At 67.8% G+C, this 22,185-nt stretch overlaps 2 protein-coding genes across 8 annotated transcripts; one reads left to right on the plus strand and one right to left on the minus strand.

Annotated features, from left to right (window-relative positions):
- The first annotated feature begins 125 nt into the window (after positions 1–125).
- On the plus strand, positions 126–16,916 carry ARHGEF1 (Rho guanine nucleotide exchange factor 1). 7 transcript variants are annotated; one of them, XM_051836507.3, is made up of 30 exons: positions 126–265; positions 3,028–3,121; positions 3,206–3,289; positions 3,558–3,671; positions 4,972–5,070; positions 5,214–5,256; positions 5,395–5,641; positions 5,971–6,000; positions 6,190–6,289; positions 6,409–6,505; positions 6,585–6,620; positions 6,747–6,884; positions 7,406–7,511; positions 9,888–10,055; positions 10,307–10,452; positions 12,554–12,700; positions 13,010–13,092; positions 13,296–13,421; positions 13,504–13,618; positions 13,770–13,870; positions 14,085–14,162; positions 14,337–14,412; positions 14,506–14,673; positions 15,128–15,215; positions 15,308–15,394; positions 15,605–15,681; positions 15,756–15,842; positions 16,165–16,325; positions 16,394–16,494; positions 16,581–16,916. In XM_051836507.3, exons 2-29 carry the CDS (start codon positions 3,092–3,094, stop codon positions 16,475–16,477), a joined length of 2,916 nt encoding a protein of 971 aa, XP_051692467.2. In that variant the 5' UTR covers positions 126–265; positions 3,028–3,091; the 3' UTR covers positions 16,478–16,494; positions 16,581–16,916. The 7 variants fall into 7 exon arrangements, with proteins under 7 accessions (XP_051692467.2, XP_051692469.2, XP_051692470.2 ...); XM_051836509.3 differs by having other exon boundaries at positions 15,605–15,672; XM_051836508.3 differs by lacking the exon at positions 126–265 and adding an exon at positions 994–1,133.
- A 556-nt stretch (positions 16,917–17,472) lies between these two features.
- On the minus strand, positions 17,473–21,692 carry ERFL (ETS repressor factor like). Its single transcript, XM_070063289.2, has 5 exons — positions 21,620–21,692; positions 19,040–19,274; positions 18,572–18,767; positions 18,364–18,481; positions 17,473–18,061 (listed from the first exon to the last, which is right to left on the minus strand). Exons 1-5 carry the CDS (start codon positions 21,684–21,686, stop codon positions 17,607–17,609), a joined length of 1,071 nt encoding a protein of 356 aa, XP_069919390.1. The 5' UTR covers positions 21,687–21,692; the 3' UTR covers positions 17,473–17,606.
- Between the last annotated feature and the right edge of the window lie 493 nt (positions 21,693–22,185).

Consider the following 22,185-nt stretch of genomic DNA (forward strand, 5'->3'; position numbering starts at 1 on the left):
GGTGGGGCCGGGCCGGGCCGGGCCGGGGCCGGGTAGGTGGGGCCGGGCCGGGCCGGGGCCGGGTAGGTGGGGCGGCCGGCGAGAAGGGGAAGGAAGCGGAGGTGCCGAGCGGGCGCGGGGCGCGGGCAGGAAGCGGGGAGGGGCGGCGGGGCGGGGGCTCCGGAAAAAACGCGCCGACTTCCTGCCCCGCCGGAGCCAGGAAGCGGGAGCCGGGACGCAGGCCCCGGACCGCCGAGGCCGACCTCGGGCGCCGCCGCCGACTCAGGTACCGACCCCGGCCCCGCGCCTCAGTGTTCCCGTCTGGGAAAGGGGGCCGAGGGAGAGAGCCTCGCTCGCCGAGCGCCCGCCGGCGGGTGGCGGCCGCGCGAGGCCGGGTCCCGGGCCTCCCCACGGCTCGGCGGAGGACGCGCGGTCAGCCCTGGGGTGCGGGTGGGGAAACTGAGGCCCAGGAGCCCAGCGAGAGGCCGTGTGGAGGTGGCCCGTGGAAAACCCCGCGTGCTTCGGAGCCACTCGTAAAGGAAAACACGGCGTGGGCCGCTGTGGAGCTGAGAGCCGCACGGCGCGTTTGGGAAGCTGGTTTCCGGATCATGCATTATCCCCTGGGAGATAAGTGCAGGGCAGGGAGCCGGAGAGCTCGCCCATTGTGCAGAAGGGAAGACTGAGGCTGCTCGTGGGAAGTCACCCCGCCTGTCAGGGAGAGGGGGCGTCGCGGGGCCTCGGCCGGTCCCCGGCTCCGGGATTCCGGGCCGGGGCCGCTCAGGTCCCGCGTCCAGCTGCACCGCGGAGTTGGAAGCCTCCGCGCCTCCGGGTGGGGGGCGGGGCGGGGCGGGGGCGGGGCCCGGCGGAGTGACGGGACAGTGGAGATACGGAAGCGCCGGCCCTCCAAGGCAGGCCAGAGCGGCCCTGTGCGGCCAGCGTGGCGCGGCGGAGAGCTAGAGCGGCCTGCAGGAGGAGTAGAGTCGCCGCGGCAGGAGCCTGGCTAGAGCGGCCGGCGGGAGGAGTGGAGCTGGGCGCGCAGGCCGCCTCGGGGGCGGCTAGAGCGACTCGGCGGCGGGGGTGGGGGCATCCCGGAGCCAGCGCGCGGAGGCTTCGGTCCCGGCGGCCGCGGGGGCTTCTCTTCCCACCCGGAGCAGGTGAGGGACTCGCGGTCCCCGGCGGGCGTCGCACCCTGATTTTGCGGGTCCGTCCAGCATCCCGGGCCGTGCACACCGCCACGTCCCCTGTAGGATTTAAGGCCCGTGTAGCCCCGCCACGTCCCATGGATGCTCTGGGGCTTGTGTGGACCCGCCGCGGCCCCTGTAGGTCTCAGGGTCTCCTGCGCTCGCGCCCCTTCCCTGAGACCCCTTCTTACAGACGGGGTCCTCTTGGCCATAGCATCCCCTTGAGTAGGGGGCGTATACACTACATCCCGGCACCCACCTCGAGTCCTGTACAATTCTGCGCCCCTTTGAAGCCTCCGGGGGCTTTCCCTGCAGGACCCTCGGGTCCCTTACCGAGTGGCAGAGGGAACGGACTTGAAGTTTCCAAGGGCTCCTTTTAGCTCCTTTACGGCCCGCCCCGGTTCCCGGGGGCCTGGGGTCGTCCGCTCCACGCCTGTCGCACCCTGAGCTCCGGCCAGGTGCCCTGACTGCTGGGTGCCCCCGCGGCGCTGCACCCAGGGCTCCCTCTGCTGGACCACAGGCCTTGCGGGTCGTCTGTGGACCCCTCCGTCCTCGGACAGCTTCGCCCTCCTGGACCCCCTCCCCTCCCGCGTCCCGCACGGCACACACTGGACCTGCCCAGGCCACAGCGGCCGCACCCCCGCACCCCCCGCACCCGCGGCTTTGCTGGCATCTGGGAAGACCTGGCGGGTCTCAGGGTTTTGGGTGCAGAGGGTGGGGTGGCCGGCCCTGCATCGCTGCCCCCAGGTGTCAGCTACCGTTCACACTGTTGTCCTGTTGTCTGAGTGCTTACCTCGGGGAGTGGGGGGGCTCCCTGCCCTCACTGGGCTGAGGTTGAGCGTGGACCCTCCACGCCCGTGGTCCCGTCTCCCAGCCCGGATGCCGCAGGTTCCCTACCGTGCGGGAGGCAGACGGGCGGGCGGGTTCAGGGACTTCGTCCCCAGAAGCACTTCCGGCGGTGCTGGTGAGCTCAGCTCTCCTTAAAAAAATAATGACTCTGCTTCTCCTGCCTTGCGGGGCAACCTGACCTGGGCGTTCAGTGCTCAGTCCCGAACCACCCACGCCTTCGGTGGACAGATACCCTTTTCGGGAAGGGCTGGAGACGATGCTTGCTCAGGTGGACCCCCGGGGCACCCCAGAAAGCATCCTTGTCCCATGAGCCCAGTCCAGATCACAGCTGCCGTGGGCGAGGGAGGGAGGAGGCCCAGGAAGAGGGAGAAGGGCGGGTCCCGGGTTATAAATAACTCTGGGCCGTAGGGAGCCGCCCCCGGGTCCACCTCACCCCTGACTAACCCGGGGGCGGAGGTGGGAGGGTTTGGGGCAGCGGAGACTGGAAGGGGATGTGGGGAAGACCACCCAAGGAGGGGGAGCCGAGGAGGGGGAGCCGGAGGCCAGGGGAGGGGCGACCGACGGCCGGAAGAGGACCTGGGCAGGGGACAGGTGCAGCCTGGGCACACACGGCCCCTTGGCCGGGGAACACAGGAGCTTCCTGAGGGGAAGGAGGGCCTCTGGGTGGGGGGCTCCCCGAGGGCGGGGGGGTCTGGTTTCGTTTCTTCCGTGGTGGGGGTTGGGGGTTTGCCATTGTGACTTCCTGTGACAGGAAGTGGGGCCGGTGGGTTCGGAGCAACATCCTGACCAGGGCTGTCGCAGAAGAGGGGGAGAGCCCCCCGCACCCCTGCTCTCCCCTCCCGACCTGCACTTGCCCTCTGGAGCCAGCCTCCCGCCCCCTGGTCCCTCTGACCCAGAGGTCTGGGCCCCGCCCGCCCCGGCTGGCCTCTGAAGGGCTCTTTGTGGCCGCACAGAGGCCCCATTGAGCCGCGGAGGCCAGGCTGGGGCGGGCTGTTTACTCACCTTCGCACCTGGACAGGGATCCCGAGTGACCGAGTGCCCGCCCGCGCCTCCCCCGCCTCTTCCCCCAGCCTGCGGAGCCCATGGAGCTGGAGGAGGTCGCCCGCGGGGCGGTGAGTGGGCAGCCCGGGGGTGAGGGGCCTGGGGCCACCAGGTGGGGAGCAGCGGGGGCTGAGCCCGTCCCCGGTCTCGCACAGGCCCCGGGGCCGCCCCGGCCTGGCCTGGCGCCCGTCAGCATCATCGGCGCCGAGGATGAGGACTTTGAGAACGACCTGGAGATGGTGAGCGGGCCGTGGGAAGCGGGCGCGGAGCTCCTGTCCCCGCCTCCTGCTGCCCACCTCTTCCTGGTACCTCCCCACCCCATCCTCAGGGACCCCACCACAGCTCCTGTCCCTGCCCCCCCCACCTGTCCCTCCTGCTTCCTGTCCTCGTCACCTACCTGTGCCACACGAAACCCACGCCTTCTGCTGCCCACCTCCCAGCTTGGATGCAGCGGGAGGTGTCGGGAGGGGTGGGTACAGCGCAGCCCCCCACTGTGCTCATCTCCAGAACGCGGAGGAGCAGAGTAGCCAGTTCCAGAGCCTGGAGCAGGTGAAGCAGCGCCCCGCCCACCTGATGGCGCTGCTGCAGCACGTGGCCCTGCAGTTCGAGCCGGGACCCATGGTGAGGGCGCGCTCGGGGAGCGAGGTGGGCGGGCGGCTCACAGCCAGAGACCCACACAGGCGCCCACCCGCCCGCGTGAACCTCGGTGGGCGGTGCTTGGGGGGGGGGTCCCTGGGGCTTTGCAGGGACTACATCCCGTTCCCTTGCTCGCGGCGTCACCATCAGTGACAGTGCCCTCCCCATGCACTCTGGAGAGGATCCCGTCCTCCGTCCATAGGTCAGGGTTGGAGCCTGGGAGAAGGCCGTCGGCAGCCCCGAGGCACAAGCAAGAAACCCACCCCATGCAGCCCCCTGGGCCGGCGGGGGAAGCCGGGAGCCGCTGTTCTGTCTGTTTATTCACTTCGGGGCTGGGGCAGGCCAAATCCAGGAGCTGTGAGCTTCACCCAGGCCTCCCACGTGGGCGGCAGGGGCCCAAGCACTCGGGCCGTCTTCCGCTGATTCCCCGGGCGCCTTAGCAGGGAGCTGGATCAGAAGTGGAACAGGAGGGCTTGACCCAGAGCTCGGGCAGTGCAGGCAGTAGTCTGTCCGCTGCGGCAGAGGCGGCTCCGTGCGGTCTGAGATTTACCCTCGTGTGGTTCCCTCAGCTCAGCTCAGGGAGTGGTGGAGACACGGTGCGGGCCCCTGGGCTGCTTGCCCGGGCCTCTTGCAGTTTGGCTGCGCTGGGGGAGGGGAGAGTGGCTGTAGATCCGTGGAGAAAGCCTCGCGGGGAGTCCTCAGCCACTGGCCAGGCGAGAGTGCCCCAGGAGCCGGCACACATGGGGGTCCCCGCTGCACGGCCGCTCAGGAGAGGGTCCACTCCCGCCCAAGCTCGTGCACCAGGCCTTGCCGTGCGCTGGACACAGGAGGCAGCACCGCCCCTCGGCCCCACCTGCAGACCCTGTCTCAGGTTCCTAGGCTCCGGACTGGGGCAGGGAGAGGCCACTGGGCATTGAGAGGCAACGAGGCGGGGAGAGGGCACTGGGCAGGGAGAGGCGACGGGGCAGGGCGAGCACACTGGGCAGGGAACGGCTGCCCAGACGCAAATCCTCACTGTGCCACTTCCTGGGGCCAGTGGGGGTCCCCACCACCGAACAGGCTGAGGGGGTCGTGGCTACGCTGAGGATTCAGAAGCACAAAGAACTGCATCATGGGATAGAAAATGAGACGCGTGGTGGCCCTGGAGAGGCCGTGCGGAGGCCAGGGCTGGGGGTGGAGATCCGAGAGTGCTTCCTGGAGGAGGTGGTGTTTGAGCCCTGCAGTCAGGGGAGGACAGCTTTGCAGAGTCGGCAGGTCTGGGCGTGCCGCCCTGTGTCTCCCCCAGCTCTGCTGCCTGCACGCGGACATGCTGGGCTCACTGGGCCCCAAAGAGGCCAAGAAGGCGTTCCTGGACTTCTGTCACAGCTTCCTGGATAAGACCGCGGTGAGAGGCAACCTCGAGTGTCCCGCGCACCCCAAGAACCGCTGTCCCCTGCTGACCTCTTCCCGCGAGGGGTCGCTGCCTCCAGGCCCTCCCCAGCCCTCCCTCCTGGCCGCCCCCTCCTCACTGCACTGTCTCCCGAGCAGGTTCTGCGGGTGCAGGTCCCCCCCAGCGTGGCCTTTGAACTGGGTAAGAAAGAAGAGGGGACTCCCCGGGTAAGGGACCGGGCCTAGCAGGGACCGGGCCTCGGGAGGCTGTAGGGCCCCGAGGCGGGTGGGCCCTGGGGTCCCAGCCGCAGGCCCCAGCCCCGCCGCGCTGTCCCTGCAGATCGCACGCGGCCCGACCTCATCGCCGAGGACGTCCAGCGGCGCTTCGTGCAGGAGGTGGTGCAGAGCCAGCAGGCCGCCGTGGGCCGGCAGCTGGAGGACTTCCGCTCCAAGCGCCTCATGGGCATGACGCCCTGGGAGCAGGAGCTGGCCCAGCTGGAGGCCTGGGGGGGACGGGACCGCGCCAGCTACGTGGCCCGCGAGCGGCATGTGGCCGAGCGGCTGCTGGCCCACCTGGAGGAGATGCAGTGAGTGGCCAGCGACGGGGGCCTCCGCCCCTCCACCACCAGGGCACCCCCGCCATCCCCAGGCTGCGTCAGGCTTCCTGTCTTAGCCCCTGTCCCCAGCCCTGGGATTCTAACTCCTTCCTCCCTCTGCCCCAGCTTTGGGGGTCCCTTGCCTTTGCCAGGTCTTATCCCTGGTCCAGACATGTCCTTGCAGCCGCTGTCCTGCCGACAGAGAGCCTCCTCCCTCAGTTGCCCCCGTGTCGCCCCGGGGCCGGCGGCCTGGAGACTGGGTGCAGGGCCCCGGGCTCAGGAGGTCGGCTCCAACTCCAACTCCCTTCTCGTCCCGGCAGGCACACCATCTCTGTGGATGAGGAGCGCTGGTGAGGACCACAGTGACGGCTTTGGAGCCTGGGTCTGAGGGACGGAGGGGCTGGGGCCGGGGCACCGGGCCACATCCCTGCCCTACTGCACCCTCCTCTTCCCTCAGACTCACAGGAAGTGGTTGTGGGGGGGGGGGGATGCCAGGCCCGAGCTCCGCGGTCCGGGGCCCTCACTGTCCCCTCCCGCAGCGCTGCGGTGGTCAGCGCCATCAGCCTGTACATGCGCCATCTTGGGGTGCGGACCAAGAGCGGGGACAAGAAGTCCGGGAGGAACTTCTTCCGGAAAAAGGTGCTTCCCGCAGCCCCCAGGCCCGGCCCCTTCTCCAGGGGACCCCGCGCCCGCCGCGGTGGAAATCCGCTCTGCTGGCTTCTCACAAAGGCGGGCGCCCCTCCCCCGTCTTCCTGCAGATGATGGGGAACCGGCGGTCCGACGAGCCCCCGAAGACCAAGAAAGGGCTGAGCAGCATCCTGGACGCCGCCCGCTGGAACCGGGGCGAGCCCCAGGGTGAGGGGCCCCGGCCCCGCCCCCAGCCCGCCCTCCGCGGCCGCCCCACCTCACCACCCGCTCTGCTCTCTCGTTTCAGCTGCGGACCTGCGGCACCTCAAAGGCGAGGTTGACGGTAAAGCCGGCGTCCGGGGGCGGGGCCTGGAGGGAGGCAGAGGGCCTCCTGATCGGGGCAGGGGTCCCCGGGGCTGTGCTTGGGCTGCTCGCGTCATTACCCCGCCTCCCTCTGCTGTCTCCCCAGGTGAGAAGCCAGGCCCTACAGAGCGGAAGGGGGGCCTGGGGGTGCCCTCCCGGGACCGCAGCGCCGGGGCTTCTGGGCAGGACGCCCCCGGAATCTCTCTGCACCCGCTTTCTGGGGACAGCCCAGACCGGGAGCCTGGTGAGTTCCCGGGGCCAGGGCAGGAAGCGCCTCCCAGCCAGGCCACAGCTGCCTCAGACCTCCCTCCCTCTGGGTGCCAGCGCCCCCTCCTGGCCAGCCGTGTGGCTCCATTCCCAGAGCCCCCGAGCAGTGTCTCTGGGCCCTCCTAGCCGGGAGCCCCCAGCGCCCCACCCTCAGCTCCTTAGGGTTGTGCAGCCCTCAGCCCTGGGCGCTCAGACAGCGCGTGGCTGGGCCTGACTTCAGCTCCCAGCCCTGCTGCTCTCTCACCTCCTGCCCCTCGATGCTTTCCTCGGGCCTCCCGGCCTCTCCACTCCACAGGGGGCTGCAGCCTGGTGGGGGGGCGTCTCAGCTGCCCACACCCACGCTCAGGAAGGTCTTACCTGAGGAACGGAGCTGCCCAGGGCACCTGCTCAGACTGTGTGTCTTTCCCCTCCCCCACTCCACGAAAGGGGCCACTTGAAGCCTGCAGGGGTGGGGCAGGGTGGAGACCAGCCCTCGCTCCCCTTTCTCCACCCCTGCAGGTGCTGACAGCCCCCTGGAGGTGGGGGACCCTCCCCCCCAGGGCCCAATGAGCCTGGAGCCCCCAGCGCCCCTGGACAGCACGGAGGAGGGTGCTGACACGGAGAGGTGCCTGGGCCAGGGGCCGGGAGGGCTTATTTGGGGCTGGGGAGGGTGCGTGGGCATTGCCGCTGGCATCTGCGCCTGCCTGCCCCTAGCCGCCTCCTCCTCCTCTCCTCCTCTCCTCCTCGCTGCCAGCTCCTGTCTCCCCACTTTCCCTCCCAGTTCCCCCCCTCCCTGCCTGCCCTAGCCATCTCTTCTTCCTCCTCTCCTCCTCCTTGCTGCCAGCTCCTGTCTCCCCCCTCTCCCAGTTCCACCCCTCCCTGCCCCTCCCCTCTGTCCAGGTTCTCTCCCTCCCTGCCTGCCCCTAGCCATCTCCTCCTCCTCTTCCTCCTCCTCTTCCTCACTGCCAGCTCCTGTCTCCCCCTTCTCCCTCCCAATCGCCTCCCTCCCCTCCCTGCCTGCCTCTCCCTCCTCTTGCCCGAGCCCCATTCCGTTTCCTTCCCTTCTCTCCCTCCTAAGCCCCTGGCCCTGCAGCCTTGCTCTGCTCCTGGTCCCGGTGCCCTCCTCCCCAGTGCCCCACGCTCCACGCCCGGGGGCCCTGTCCCCCTCACTGTGGGGGGGCTCTGCCCCCTGCCCGTCCTTGTGCTGCTGCTTTTGGGGACCCCTTGGTGGGTGTGGGGAGGTGGGATGGGCTCCTCCCAGGCCCATTGCTGACCCTGTGCCCCTCTCTCCCCAGAAGGTGGAAGAGGTGGGTGCCTGGGCTCTGGGTGGGGGGAGGGCTAGCCCCTCCCCCACTTCTCCCAGCCCCTCCCCTCTCCCCATGGCCACCCCTCCCCTTCATCCCTCCCATGAGGGGTGGGTAGGGACAGCTCCCTCCCAGTTGAAGAGCTAAGTATGGAAACCCTGCCCTCCCTATCCCCTGCCCCTGCCCTGCCTCAGTGGGGGAGGGGCCAGACCCATGCTCCCCCGGGTGCCCTCCCCTCCCCCAGCCAAGTTGGAGTTTCCTTCCTGGCCCTATCACCCCAGCACCCCCAAAATCCCAGTAGTCTTTGCAACTCCTCTGTCTCCTGTTGCATGTTTAATCCCTGTCCTGGTCTCGCCCCGTCCCCGTCCTAGTCTCTCCCTGTCCCTGTCTCTCCCCACCCCGGTCCCTGTCCCTGTCCCGATCTCTTCCCACCCCCGTCCCTGTCCCTGTCTCTCCCCACCCCTGTCCCTGTCCTGGTCTCTCCCCGTCCGTCCCTGTCCCTGTCCTGGTCTCTCCCCACCCCTGTCCCTGTCCTGGTCTCTCCCCATCCGTCCCTGTCCCTGTCTTGGCTCCCCTTCCCCATCCCTGTCCTGGTCTCTCCCCACTCCCGTCCCTGTCCCTGTCCTGGTCTCTCCCCGTCCGTCCCTGTCCCAGTCTGTTCCTGTCCTGGTCTCTCCCTGTCCCGGTCTCTCCCCGTCTGTCCCCGTCCCTGTCCCTGTCCTGGTCTCTCCCCACCCCTGTCCCTGTCCTGGTCTCTCCCCATCCGTCCCTGTCCCTGTCTTGGCTCCCCTTCCCCATCCCTGTCCTGGTCTCTCCCCACTCCCGTCCCTGTCCCTGTCCTGGTCTCTCCCCGTCCGTCCCTGTCCCAGTCTGTTCCTGTCCTGGTCTCTCCCTGTCCCGGTCTCTCCCCGTCTGTCCCCGTCCCTGTCCCTGTCCTGGTCTCCCCGTCCGTCCCTGTCCTGGTCTCTCCCCGTTCCCCGTCCCTGTCCCAGTCTGTCCCTGTCCTGGTCTCTCCCCGTCCGTCCCTGTCCCAGTCTGTCCCTGTCCTGGTCTCTCCCTGTCCCGGTCTCTCCCCGTCTGTCCCCGTCCCCGTCCCTGTCCTGGTCTCCCCGTCCGTCCCTGTCCTGGTCTCTCCCCGTTCCCCGTCCCTGTCCCAGTCTGTCCCTGTCCTGGTCTTTCCCTGTCTTGGTCTCTCCCCACTCCCGTCCCTGTCCCTGTCCTGGTCTCTCCCCATCTGTCCCCGTCCCTGTCCTGGTCTCTCCCCGTCCGTCCCTGTCCCTGTCCTGGTCTCTCCCCACTCCCGTCCCTGTCCTGGTCTCTCCCTGTCCTGGTCTCTCCCTGTCCTGGTCTCTCCCCGTCCCTGTCCCTGTCCTGGTCTCTCCCCATCCCCGTCCCTGTCCCAGTCTGTCCCTGTCCCAGTCTCTCCCTGTCCTGGTCTCTCCCCGTCTGTCCCTGTCCCTGTCCTGGTCTCTCCCCGTCCGTCCCTGTCCCTGTCCTGGTCTCCCCGTCCGTCCCTGTCCCTGTCCTGGTCTCTCCCCATCCCTGTCCCTGTCCTGGTCTCTCCCCACTCGCGTCCCTGTCCTGGTCTCTCCCCGTCCGTCCCCGTCCCTGTCCTGGTCTCTCCGTCTGTCTGTCCCTGTCCTGGTCTCTTTTTGTCCTGGCCTCTGCCTGACTCTGTCCTTGGCCTTGGGGTCCAGGCTATCAGGGCGTCTGGGGCGCTCGGAGAGCCTGCGGGTGAGTGACCGCCGCCGGCCTTCCCGGGGCAGCCTCGGGGCTAAGGGCCGGGGTGGGGGCCGTTCCCGGAGCGACGTGGACATGGACCCCAGCTCTGCCACGGCCGTGCTTGGCCCTGCCCGACGAGCCACGTACGTCACTTCCCCGTCCGTCCACCGAGGCCGCTGGAGAGCCGGAGTGGGAGGGGGCGGGAGTTTGTGCTGGACTCAGAGAAACGGCGGTCAGACGCTGAGGCCCCCGAGGCAGCCGCAGCCAAGGCCTTGGGAGGGGAGCCGCCCTGGGCACGTCGGAGGCCAGGGCCACAGGGTGGGGGGATACCGAGGAGTTGAAGGCTCCCGCTGGATGCCCTGAGCGGGGCTTCTAACAGGGCCTCTGTCCACAGCCCCGAGCCTGGAGATGAGGGCGAGCCGGGGCGCTCAGGCCTGGAGCTGGAACCGGAGGAGCCCCCTGGCTGGCGCGAGCTCGTGCCCCTAGACACCCTGCACAGCCTGCCCAAGAGCCAGGTGAAGCGGCAGGAGGTCATCAGCGGTGAGTGCACCCTGCCCCCCACCATGGCGGCAGAGGCAGACGGGTGCAGGGGGCGTTCACCTTGGTGGCAGCCGCCGGGTCCCAGAGGACTGCTGCTCCTGTGAACCACAGCCCTGCCGCTGCTGGGTGTGCGTGGCGCTGGCACAGTGGCCTCTCCAGAAACCTGTGTGCAGTACAGACGGTGCCGACGGGAGGGAGGGAAGTGGTGTGCGAGGGGACTTCAAGAAGTTCCGCGGGAAAGTGGAATTAAAAGATAAGCTTCTCAGGGCCAGTGCTGTGGCATAGCAGGTAAAGCCGCCGTCTGCAGTGCCAGCATCCCATATGGGCGCCAGTTCGAGTCCCGGCTGCTCCACTTCCGATCCAGCTCTCTGCTGATGGCCTGGGAAAGCAGTAGAAGATGGCCCAAGTCCTTGGGCTCCTGTGTTTTCCATGAATTTTTGAAGGTCCCTCATATGCATGGACAAAAGTTTTTGTACCAAAACAGGCATCTTTTTTTTTTTTTTTTTTAGAAATGTATTTATTTATTTGAAAGGCAGAGTTAGAGGGAGGGAGAGACAGAGACCTTTCATCTGCTGGTTCACTCCCCAGATGGTCGCAACAGCCAGGGTCTGGGCCAGGCTGAAAGCCAGGAGCCTGGAACTCCATCCGGGTCTCCCAAGTGGGTGGCGGGGTCCTAAGCTCTTGGGCCATCCCCCACTGCTTTCCCAGGCACATTAGCAGGGAGCTGGATCAGAAGTGGAGCAGCCAGGACTCAAACTGCTGCTCATATGGGAATACCAGTGTCACGGACAGCAGCTAAACCTGATGTGCCACAATGCCAGCCCACAAAATAAGCATGTTTTAATTCCATTTTCCATAAGCCTTTTTCTTTAAAATTTTATTTATTTAACTTGAAAGGTAAATGCAGGCAGGGAGATGAGCCATCCCTGGATCACTCCCTAAAAACCCACAAACAACTGGGTGGGCCAGGCTGCAGCCAGGAGCCAAGAACTCCATCTGGGTTTCCCATCGGCTGCCACCCAAGGTTGCATCAGAAGCAGAGTCGGGGCTTGAACCTGGGCGCCCCAGTGTGGGATGCACGCGTTCCAAGCAGCAGCCCACCCCATCTTCCACGGACTTTGTGAGGTGCCCTCAGGTCACGCTGCACCTGCCGCCGTGTTTGCTTGTGTGTGTGAGAGGCGGACGCTCGTAGCTCCCACCTGAGGGCTGTGCAGCGTCTAGTGTGGTGCCGTGCAGAGGGAGGGGCTGCTGTTAGCCTGGACTCAGTCTCAGAGCAGGAGAGCCCGCCCACTGGGAGAAGCTGGGAAGACGATCACTCCCAGCCAGGCTGGCTCCGGGGCAGGCTCGGTGGTGCGTGGTTTTGTCTTGATTTTTTTTTCTTTCCGCTTCCTAATGGAAAGGAACTGGGTGGTAGAACCTGAAAGCCCCGCCCCCTCTACACACAGAGCTCCTTTGCGAGTTGACCTACAGGTTGCTTAACAGTCAAAAAGGCACTCATTCAGAAATTTTAGGGCCCTGGGTGACTACTTTTGGGACCACACTTCCTTGGGAGGACACGATAAAATCCTAAACGACCCCCTCTGATGGAACTTTCTGGAATGATAGAAATGTCCAGCCACCTGCAGCTGTGAACACGTGGAATGTGGAGATGCAGCTGGGAACTGGATTTCTGGATCGCACTCCATTTCAGTTAATTCACACGGGAAGAGGCGCGTGTGGCCAGGGGCTGCCACACCGGACAGCGTGGCAGTTTCTCTCAGAAACGTGTGTGCCAGGGCTTCTGGGTGTGCCTAGAGCTGAGGCCACTGACGTGTGTTTGTGCGTGGAGGGGATTGAGACAGAGCGCTGGACGGTTAGACACTAACCACGGCGGCGGGCGGCAGGGTGACCAGCTCGTCCTGCTCTGCCTAGGACTTCCCCATGACGGGCAGATGGGGACCGCTGGCCACCCTTGCTGGCTGCAGCAGGTGGAGGGGTCCTCAGTGGCTATTTAAGGGGGCAAACAACCCCACCAGAGGGTTCATACCCTGCCAACTTCGAGGAAGCACTGCCCACCCGCTCCGGCCCCTCCCCAGCCACGCTCCCCGCTCTGGCCCCACAGAGCTGCTGGTGACGGAGGCAGCCCACGTGCGCATGCTGCGGGTACTGCACGACCTCTTCTACCAGCCCATGGCGGAGGGGGGCTTCTTCCCCCTGGAGGAGCTGCAGAACATCTTCCCCAGCCTGGACGAGCTCATCGAGGTGCATTGTGAGTGCAGGGCTGTGGCCCTCCGCCCACGCCGGCTGCCTCCTTCGAGGCCTTGGTGCTGTGGGTCTGGGGCCCGGCACGTTCTCCCCGAGCACCCACCACGAGCAGCCTGTGTCCAGCACAGGGGCCACCGCCCTGGACCCCCAGAGCTCACATCCCACAGGGACAGACACCATCTAAACGCCTGAGGGTGGGGCCCGGGCTCACCAGTCCCCAGGGTCGTACCCAGACACCTGCTCCCAGCCGGGCCCTGCGCAGAAACTTCCAAGCCCTGACAGAGCACCCGCTTCCCCTCTCTGCCCCTCACAGCCCTGTTCTTGGATCGCCTGATGAAGCGGAGGCAAGACAGTGGCTACCTCATCGAAGAGATCGGAGACGTGTTGCTGGCCCGGGTGCGGGTGCCCAGCCCCGCACCCCCACCCTGTCCCCTCCTCCCAGCCAGGGACCCGGGGCCAGGCCTTGAACTGCTGCCCCCAAGTCCCAGGACTCCGGCCCCCAGGCCTGTCCTACTCTAGGGTACCATCCCCACCCCTTGCGAGGCCCTGGCCTTGCCGTTCCCACCTGACGCGCCTCCCCGACCCAAATCTCGCCGTAGTTTGATGGTGCGGAGGGCTCCTGGTTCCAGAAAATCTCCTCCCGCTTCTGCAGCCGCCAGTCCTTTGCCTTAGAGCAGCTCAAAGCCAAGCAGCGAAAGGAGCCCCGATTTTGTGCCTTTGTGCAGGTGAGGGGCGGGGTCCGGACCCCTGGGGCCCAGGGCCCAGGAGAGCCCCAGCCTCGGGCGGCTCAGCACTGCTTCCCCCCAGGAAGCCGAGAGCCGCCCGCGGTGCCGCCGCCTGCAGCTGAAGGACATGATCCCCACGGAGATGCAGCGGCTGACCAAGTACCCGCTGCTGCTGCAGAGTATCGGGCAGAACACAGGTACCCGCAGGGCCGCCCGGCCTCCGCGCCCTCCGCGCCCTCTGCGCCCTCCGCGCCCTCTGCGCCCTCCTCCCTCCGCGCCCTCCGCGCCCTCCGGCCAGGGGCTCCCAGGGCCGGGCTTCACGGCGGCTGGCCTCTCCCTCACCCGCAGAAGAACCCGCGGAACGAGAGAAGGTGGAGCGGGCGGCCGAGTGCTGCCGGGAGATCCTGCACCACGTCAACCAAGCCGTGCGTGACATGGAGGACCTGCTGGTGAGCCCGGCGGGGGAGCGAGGGCCTGGGTGCAGGCGCCAGCCCGCCTCAGCCTGAGGTCAGGCCTGGCCCTGGGCTTGTCCCAAGCGAGGTCGCTGTGTGTTCAGGGGTTGGCCCAGTCCTCAGGATCCCCGGGCTTAGCGCCTGGAGGTCGCGTGGGTCAGCCCCGGGGCGTGGCCTGGCCCGTTTCTAACACTCTTGCTTCCTGCCCCAGCGGCTCAAGGATTACCAGCGACGACTGGATTTGTCGCACTTGAGGCAGAGCAGCGACCCCATGCTGAGCGAGTTCAAGGTGGGTGCCCCCTGCCCTGCCCTTGTGACACAACACCCGGGGAGCTCTGAGCCCCACCTCATTCCCAGGGACTACCCACCAAGACCCCGCTGACAGCCGACCCCACGGCCACCCCACCCCCCACCCCCGTCCCCGCCTTCCTGTCTGGCACCAACCATCCCCCTCCTGCCCCAGAACCTGGACATCACCCGGAAGAAGCTGATCCATGAAGGGCCGTTGACGTGGCGGGTGACGAAGGACAAGGCTGTGGGTGAGCGGGGAGGCAGTGCGGGCAGGGGCGGGGCGAGGCGGGGCAGGGGCGGGCCAGGGCAGGCCGGTGCTGAGTGGCCAGGGCCTCCCGCAGAGGTGCACGTGCTGCTGCTGGACGACCTCCTGCTGCTGCTGCAGCGCCAGGACGAGCGGCTGCTGCTCAAGTCCCACAGCCGGACGCTGACGCCCACGCCGGACGGCAAGACCATGCTGCGGCCCGTGCTGCGGCTCACGTCCGCCATGACCCGCGAGGTGGCCACCGGTGAGCGCGCTCGCGCCGGGCTGGCCCAGGGCAGTCCGCTGAGCAGAGCAAGGGAGAACCTCTGGAGAACCAGGAGGGCGGGGTCTAGATGAGGGGGCGGGGCCTGGTGGGTGGGGCCGGAGGCGTTCCTGGTGACGGGTGGGCGGGGCCAGGCTAGGGCTTATTCTGGGCGAGGGGCGGGGCCGGGTGTGGGTTTTACTGAAGTAGAGCAGGAGAGGGGAGAGCCACCCTGCAGGGGCTGGTGCTGCCACTTGGGGAGCTGGGCAGGAGCAGGGGCGGAAGCCACGCCCAGAAGCTGCCCGGGGCCAGTGGGAGTGCTGGATGGCGGGCAGCTGAAGGGACGTCCTGCTTGAGCCGCCAGGAATTTGCTGCGTGATCTGTGAGGGGGCGTGGGGGACCCATGGGTGCGCGCTGGGGGACCCTACTCTGAGCCCGGTCTCCCCTCCCGCTGCAGATCACAAAGCCTTCTATGTCATTTTCACTTGGGACCAGGAGGCCCAGATATACGAGCTGGTGGCGCAGACCGTGTCAGAGCGGAAGAAGTGAGGGCTCTCCCGGGGGCTAAGGGTGGTGGGAGGCCCCGGGCCAGGCTCCGCGGGTTCTGAGGGCCCTGGGGCTTGGCCTGTCTCCCCAGCTGGTGCGCGCTCATCACCGAGACTGCCGGCTCCCTGAAGGTCCCTGCCCCTGCTGCTCGCCCGAAGTCCCGACCCAGCCCAAGCAGGTGAGGGGGCCGGGCGGCTCCTGCGAATCCGAGCAGCGCCCCAGCCCTGTGCGCCCATGGCGTGCCCAGCCCGCGCGGCCCGTCTGTCTGCTGCTCCAGGCCTCTCTCTCTGTCTCCTGGCCTCCCCGCCGCCCCGCCTCCAGCTCTCTCCCTGCCCCTGCCCCTTCCTGGGGCCGAGAGCGTGGGGTCACCCAGCGCTTCCTCCCCCAGCATCCGAGAGACCCTGCTCAGCAACTCTGAGAACGGCAACGGCAGCCGAGAGATGCCGCCCCCTGACGGTGAGACCGGTGAGGCCAGGGTGCCTGTGGGGGCCGGGCGGGGAGGGGGAGGCGCGAGCTGAGCACCCTGCTGTGCCCCCCAGCCCGGACTGAGAGACTCCTCGGTGACCTCCTGCCCTTCAGCCGCCCGGGCCCCGAGGGCCAGCTTGCCGCCTCGGCCCTTCAGAAAGGTAGCCCGGGCCTGCCCCTCCCTCCGGGGTGTCCCCGCGCCAGCTCAGGCCCAGCTGCTGCAAAACACGCACCTGGCCCACCTGAGCCCCTCCCGCAGCCTGCTCGCCTCGGGCTCAGTTCCCTTCACCCTGCACACCCGTCCCCCCACCACCGTGTGCCTGACTCATCCTGTGGGCCCCGGCTCGCCAGGCACCCCGCCCCATGTGCCTGACTCGGTGCCTGACCCGGTCCCCGTGGGCCCCGCCTTGCCCAGCACCCCCACCCCCACCCCCGTCCCTGTCCCCATCCCCCTGTGCCTGACTCGGCCGTCCACCCCGTCAGTGCTGAACCTGAAGCAGCTCCTGTGTCCCGCGGAGGGAGACAGTGGGGCGGGGCCTCCCCGCGAGGAGGAGGTCCCCGAGGGTGGCCCCCTGAGCCCGCCGCAGACCCAGGACATCCTAGAGAAGCTGCTCAGCCTGGAGGAGACCCTCCGGCAGCTGGAGGTGCGTGGGGGCCCGGGGGGGGGGCTGAGCCAGCGGGGGAGGGCCCCGCTCACCGACCGGCCCCGCAGGAGTTGGAGGAGGAAATGTGCCGCCTGCGGCCCGTCTTGTCTCAGCTCGGGGGGAGCCCCGTGCCCCAGCCGGGCTGCACCTGAGGACCCCGCCCAGGCAGGTGAGTGGGGGCCTGGCCGCAGCGGGCACGGAGGCGCCCCGCTCCGGTCCTCCCTCTCCTGACCCTGCCTCTCCGCCCTCCCACAGGCCTTTCTCAAGAACAGGAATGCGGGAGAGGACAGGAGGGGCTGCCCCCACGCAGCCGCCGTAGCATCTCGCACCCAGGCCTGAGCAGAGGGAGCCGGCGCCTTGGGGCCACAAGGGGGAGGGGCCGGCTGGGGTTCCCGCTCCCCCTCTCTGCCCCCCACCTTCCGCTTGGGGGACTCAGGGCTTCATTCCAGGGGCGTCATCGCGACCCCCTTTTCCCGGGCCGTCTCAGTATTGCCTGTGGGGGCCACCCCCATCCCCCACCCCCAAGTGCCTTGCTCTGTTTTTATACCCGGAATTGGAGGTCTATTTTTTAATATATATTATCTAAGGAGAGACTCCTGTGAGCTCGGGGCTGGGTGTGGCATCCGGGCCCCTGCAGACTGACATCCACTCCCCGGGTCTGCCCCTCCACCTGTCCATTCCTTCAACAGTTAACTCCCTGGGCAACCCGCTGTACACACCGCGGTGGGCGGGAGGGGAGCCCCCCTGCAGCCCTTACCCAGCCCCTCCCCCCTCCACACCCACCACACTGGGCGCCCCACTTCTCACTCGTCTTTTATTTTTGTAGTAAACTCTCTGGAGGTGGCTGTAGGGGTTCGTGGGCAGCTGGTGGGGAGGGGGCCCCTCCTGGGCCGGGGCTGGGGGCGGGGTTATTGCTCTGAGCTCCCTGCCCCAGGGAGGCCTGTCGGGAAGGGTGAGGACTCGGGTGGGCACAGGGGGTCAGAGACACGGCTACACAAGCACGCGGGTCACAGCACGGGGAGGACGGGGAGGCTGAGCGCCGTATTGCACTTGGGGAGCAGGGCCAGGCGGGGACCCCCTCCAACTGTGGAGCCTGGGGAGAGGGCTGGAGGCCGTCCTGCTCCCTCCCCTCTGCAGGGGACTGGGGAAGGAGACTGGGGCGGCGACGGGCCCAGCCCGGGGCCTGGGCCTTGGTGGGCATCGAGGACACAGCAAACAGAACAGGCTGCAGGTGCAGCCGTCCAGGTCCCCGCCTCGCAGAATCCGTCGGCCTGCGCCTGCTCAGCTGCCAGCACCCCCTTTGCCTGCCTTGGCCTTGGGGGGCGCCGGGAGGCCCTCGTCGCCCTCGCTGTCAGAGCTGCAGCCGCTGACGTCTGTGATCTCCAGCTCCGAGTCGCTGTCCTCCTTCCCGCCCAGCCCCCCCTCTGGACCCCCGGCCCCTGGCAGCGCCAGGCGGGGGGCCGCTGCCAGGCCTGAGGGACGCTCGGGACCCAGGCTCTCCCCTGTGGCAGCCAGCAGGGGCGCAGCTGCCGGGCCTCCGCCCGCGCCTGCCCCTGCCGAGGGCAGGTGGCCCAGGGAAGTGGCCAGAGGGTTGGGGTAGAAGTGCGGGGGGTATAGAGACGGCGGCAGTTTGGGGAAAGGGCCCGCGAGGTATGGGTTAAAGTTCCAGGGGTACTCAGGAAAGGCGCGGCCGTAGGGGCCCAGCAGGCCGGGGGGCTTGGAATAGCCGGTGGCACCTGGGGAGGATGGGGTGGGTCAGGCTGGGCCGCCCCAGCACCAGGACCTACTTGGGCTAGTGAGGGTGCAGCGGCCTCCCCTTGTCCTTCCCACTCCGTCTCCTCCCCTCCCCACTCGTCTCCTGCTCCCTCGGGGCCCCAAAGCCCTCCCAGGGTGGTTCCCTCAGGTCCCTGCCACTGTGGCTACACAGGCAGGCACCTGCACAGGTGCACAGCCTCGCCCTGGGCCTCCCTCCCGCATCATCTCCCCTCAGACACACGCAGCACCTCCCCAGCACCTTGGGAGCCCCCTGGGTTCTCACCAGAGCCCAGGAACGGGAAAGGGCTGTCCAGACGCAGCTTGTCCGTCTCGGGGGTGAACAGGGGCGTCCGGGCCCCCGGCTCTCCCAGGCGTGGGGCAGAGAACAGGGTCTGCAGGGTCTGGAGAGGGAAATGCAGGCGGCACAGCTCAGACTCGCCACCCCTCCCCAGGGCGTTCACGGCCCGGCGGACACTGGTAGCCAGACTCACCTCAGGGGTGAGGGGGGGAGCATCTGGCCCGGGGGTCCCTCCAAAGGGACCGGGGGTCAGCAGGAGTGGGGATCCAGTGGCAGCCGCGGCCACATCCAGCAGTGGGTAATTGACGAGCACGACTTTGCTGAAGTTGAACTTGTAGGTGAACCTCTTCCCCTTGGTCTTGTGGAGGATGCGCTTGTTGTAGTAGTAGCTGCAGGGAGAGGGACCGGGAGGGTGCTGGGGGCCCTAGGGGCCATGGGGGGACCCCACCCCGAGCAGGGTTTCGGGTATAGCAGCCTGGGGAAGTGGAGGCACCCAGAAGTCCCCTAACCAAGTGCCTAGGGCAAGGAAGGGGTGCGGCAGGAGCTGGGGTCCCGCCCTGGGTGCAGGGGATGGAGAGGGAGGGCTCCCAGGGGCGGGGTGCCCCAGGGCAGTGAGGCGGGAGGGGGCAGGCTGGGGGTCCGGGCCCCAGCCCCTCCTCACCGCAGGGCCCGGCTCAGCTTGTCGTAATTCATGTGCGGCTTGCACTTGCGGATGCCCCAAAGCCGGGCCACCTCGTCCGGGTCCTTGATGACGAACTCCCCGTAGTCTCCCTGCCAGGCGATGACGCCCTGGTACTCCTCCTTCTGCAGCAGCTCCAGGATGAAGTGCCACAGCTGGATCTGCCTCGAGCCAGGGGACGACTCCGGCTTGTAGGCCCAGTCCGGGAAGGCGAACCCTGGGGAGGGGAGGCAGGGAGTGTGGCCTGGCCCTGGCTGTGGGTCCTGGGAGGTCTCCCGTCCTGCCCTGGCCCTGAGACTCAGGCATCTTTGGGAACCTCATTCCCGCCGTCCAGTCCCCTGATTGTCCAAATAGTGGGTGACGATCCAGGGACTGTGCAGCCTGACCCCAGCCCCCAGAAAGGTGGGAGAGGCCAGTGGATGGAGGGAAAGGACCCCTCCAGAGGCGGAGCCCCTCCCTGCTGCCCCGAGGTCCCTGGTGCATCCTGTGCCGCCGAGCCTCCCCTGGCCTTGGCAGTCTCCCTGTCTTTCACCTCCTATTCCATCTTTCCGTTCCCCAAACCGTGCCCCACCCCCACGGACCCTACGCTGGCGCAAGCTGACTGGCCCGTGTGCACATCAGCGTCCCTGCTTCTTCCCATCTATCTGTCGCCCTCACACCCCACGTCCCCTTGTATCCGTGCTCAGGTGTGTGAGAGCACCGTCTAGAACAGGCTGTGCATATGCACCTGTGAGCTTATGCATGTGTGCACACACTGGGGTGCCCGTGGCAGGCGGCATGCCACACAGACATCCCCTCACCCACCCGAGTGCCACACTCCCGGGGGTGGCCTAGACCTGGGCCAGGTCATCTCTGCCAGCCAGGCGGCACACCCATCACAACACACACAAGCACACCTGAGGCCCCCTCAGAACAGGGACCCTAACCACACAACTGCACAAGGAGACGGGAGCCCAAAGAACGCAGTGTGATGGAGACAGTGAACGTGGCACCAAGACCCTCCGGTCCCCAGGTACACACGCAGCAGGGGGACACCCAGGCGACGCTGCAGCAGAGCAACCTGCCTGCCCCGGCACTCACACCCCGGCCCCCCGCAGCATGGCACACCTCCCACCCGGAGGGCACCCTGGGCCCCACTGTCCAGAGAACACCAGAGGTGGGTGCAGATGGGGGGTCTGTCTTGCCTCCCATCCACAGGCTCAGGCTGGGGGTCCAGCTTCTGTACCCACTCCTATGCCACATCCTCGGAGACCCCAGACCCATGTGCGAGCAGGCAGCAGGGTTAGTCGCTAATGAGCCGAGGGCTGCTTGAAAGGGAAGGAGGCCAGGGAGGGTGTCCCCTGGGGCTTGGGGCTGCGCCGAGAGACCAGGGTGCCTGCATCCGCTGACAGCATGGCCACAGCACAGCTCCTCGCTGTCTCGGCTTCCTAGCATTCCAGAGGCGGGAGGCAGGGAGTGGAGTGCAGAAGTGGGTGCTGAGACCGCCTTCTCCCCGAAGGACTCCTTCGGGGGCCTTTCTCAGCACAGATGAGAGAGCTCAGTTAGGACTCCAGCCCATTCTGCACCCAGAACACATCCTCCGGGGAAAGCGGACACCCCAGAAACGCCTGTCCTGGGACGCACATGCTCAGGTGTGTGGCACCTACGGAGACCCAGAGCCAGAACCAGGACCCCAACCTCGGCAGCAGCGGCACACGTGTAGCGATGGTCCCCAGTGCTCTCCATGCACAGGGACACGGAGCCCGGGACGCGTCCACCCACACAACCCTAAATGCGTGGACTGCCACACACCACGCACGTGACAGACCTGGGGAGAGGGGAGGGTGACCCGGCGGACACCCCCGTCCACACGTCCAGCCCAGAGATGCGCAGGTGGCTCCGATGTGCACGTACAAGCAGACACACGAGTTCACACAAAGGCAGGCAGCAGCTGGGCACACAGCTCCCAGTACGGCCCCCTCCTCCAGAAACACTCCAGTGACGCAGGGACACACTCCGAGGGGAGACCCCAGACAACCAGGTACGCAGTCCCAGGCTCGCCCTCTGTCACATGCATGCATGCGTGCGCACACAGTATCCTCCTTTGCAGCGTGTGACGAGCTCACATGCCCACCCAAGCCGGCCCCTCTGCCCTCTTCCAGCTCAGAGCACCCACTCCAGCAAGCTGCAGTCTCCCGGCTCGGGCTGCGTGTGCATTCCTGTGTGTCCCTCTATCCGGCCTGGCCCCGCTCCCACAGAGCAAGAGTGGGTAGGAGCAGCTGGGAGGTGCCAGAGGAGAGACCCAGGACCCGGCATCTGCATCGCTCTCTGACCTCCACCCGCCCCCTCCCGCCCACAGACACCCCCCTTCTCCCCCAGCAGGCAGGTGGCAGGGAAATCTGGCCCTCAAGTTTTTCGCCAAGTTTTTCATGAAGAGGTTTTATTCAGGGGGCTCCGACCGAGACCCGGGGAGATGCAGTCACGCACGGACGGACAAGAGTGACACACACAGGGATACAGAGAAGGGCGCGCGGCTCCCCGGGGTGGGCCTGGGGAGGGGTGGGGGAGGTCCGGGCCAGTTACCGGGGGTCCAGAGAGCCGGCAGGGCGGGCGGGGCGAAGAGCAGGTCGGAGACGCAGCTACAGTCCATGGCGGAGCCGGCCCTGCAGAGGCCGCGACAGACGGCAGGGACGGGGCGGGCGGGCGGGAGAAACAGACACGGGTCAGCCGGCGCCCGGCCCCCGCCCCGCCTGGCCCCAGCCCCTCGCGCCCGCTCCCTCCCGCTCGCAGCCCTTGGCCCGCTCGCCCCATCTGTCCCGGCCCCGCGCCAGGTCCCTTCGGTCGCAGCCTCTCCTCCCGCAGCCTCGTCCTCCCGCTGGTCCGCGACCACTAACCACACCGCTGCCGGCCTCCCTGCGCGCTCCTCGCCGCTCGCCCGCCCGCGCCCGCACGGCTCTGCTGCCGTCTCCCGCCTGACCTGCGGGCTCTCCGTCTGTCTCGGGCCGCCCCACACCTATCTTCTCCGCCCGAAACTCGCCCCCACCCACTGGCTGGCTCCCTTCGGTGGGCTCCTGCGGCGGCGGCAGCCGGCGGCCCAGAGCTGGCCAGAGTGGGCAGTGGCCGGGCTGGGAGGGGCAGGCCCAGCCCCT

This window comes from Oryctolagus cuniculus, chromosome 18, assembly GCF_051225735.1.
Source record: "Oryctolagus cuniculus isolate XC-2025 breed Fujian yellow rabbit chromosome 18, ASM5122573v1, whole genome shotgun sequence".
Taxonomy (NCBI): Eukaryota; Metazoa; Chordata; class Mammalia; order Lagomorpha; family Leporidae; genus Oryctolagus; species Oryctolagus cuniculus.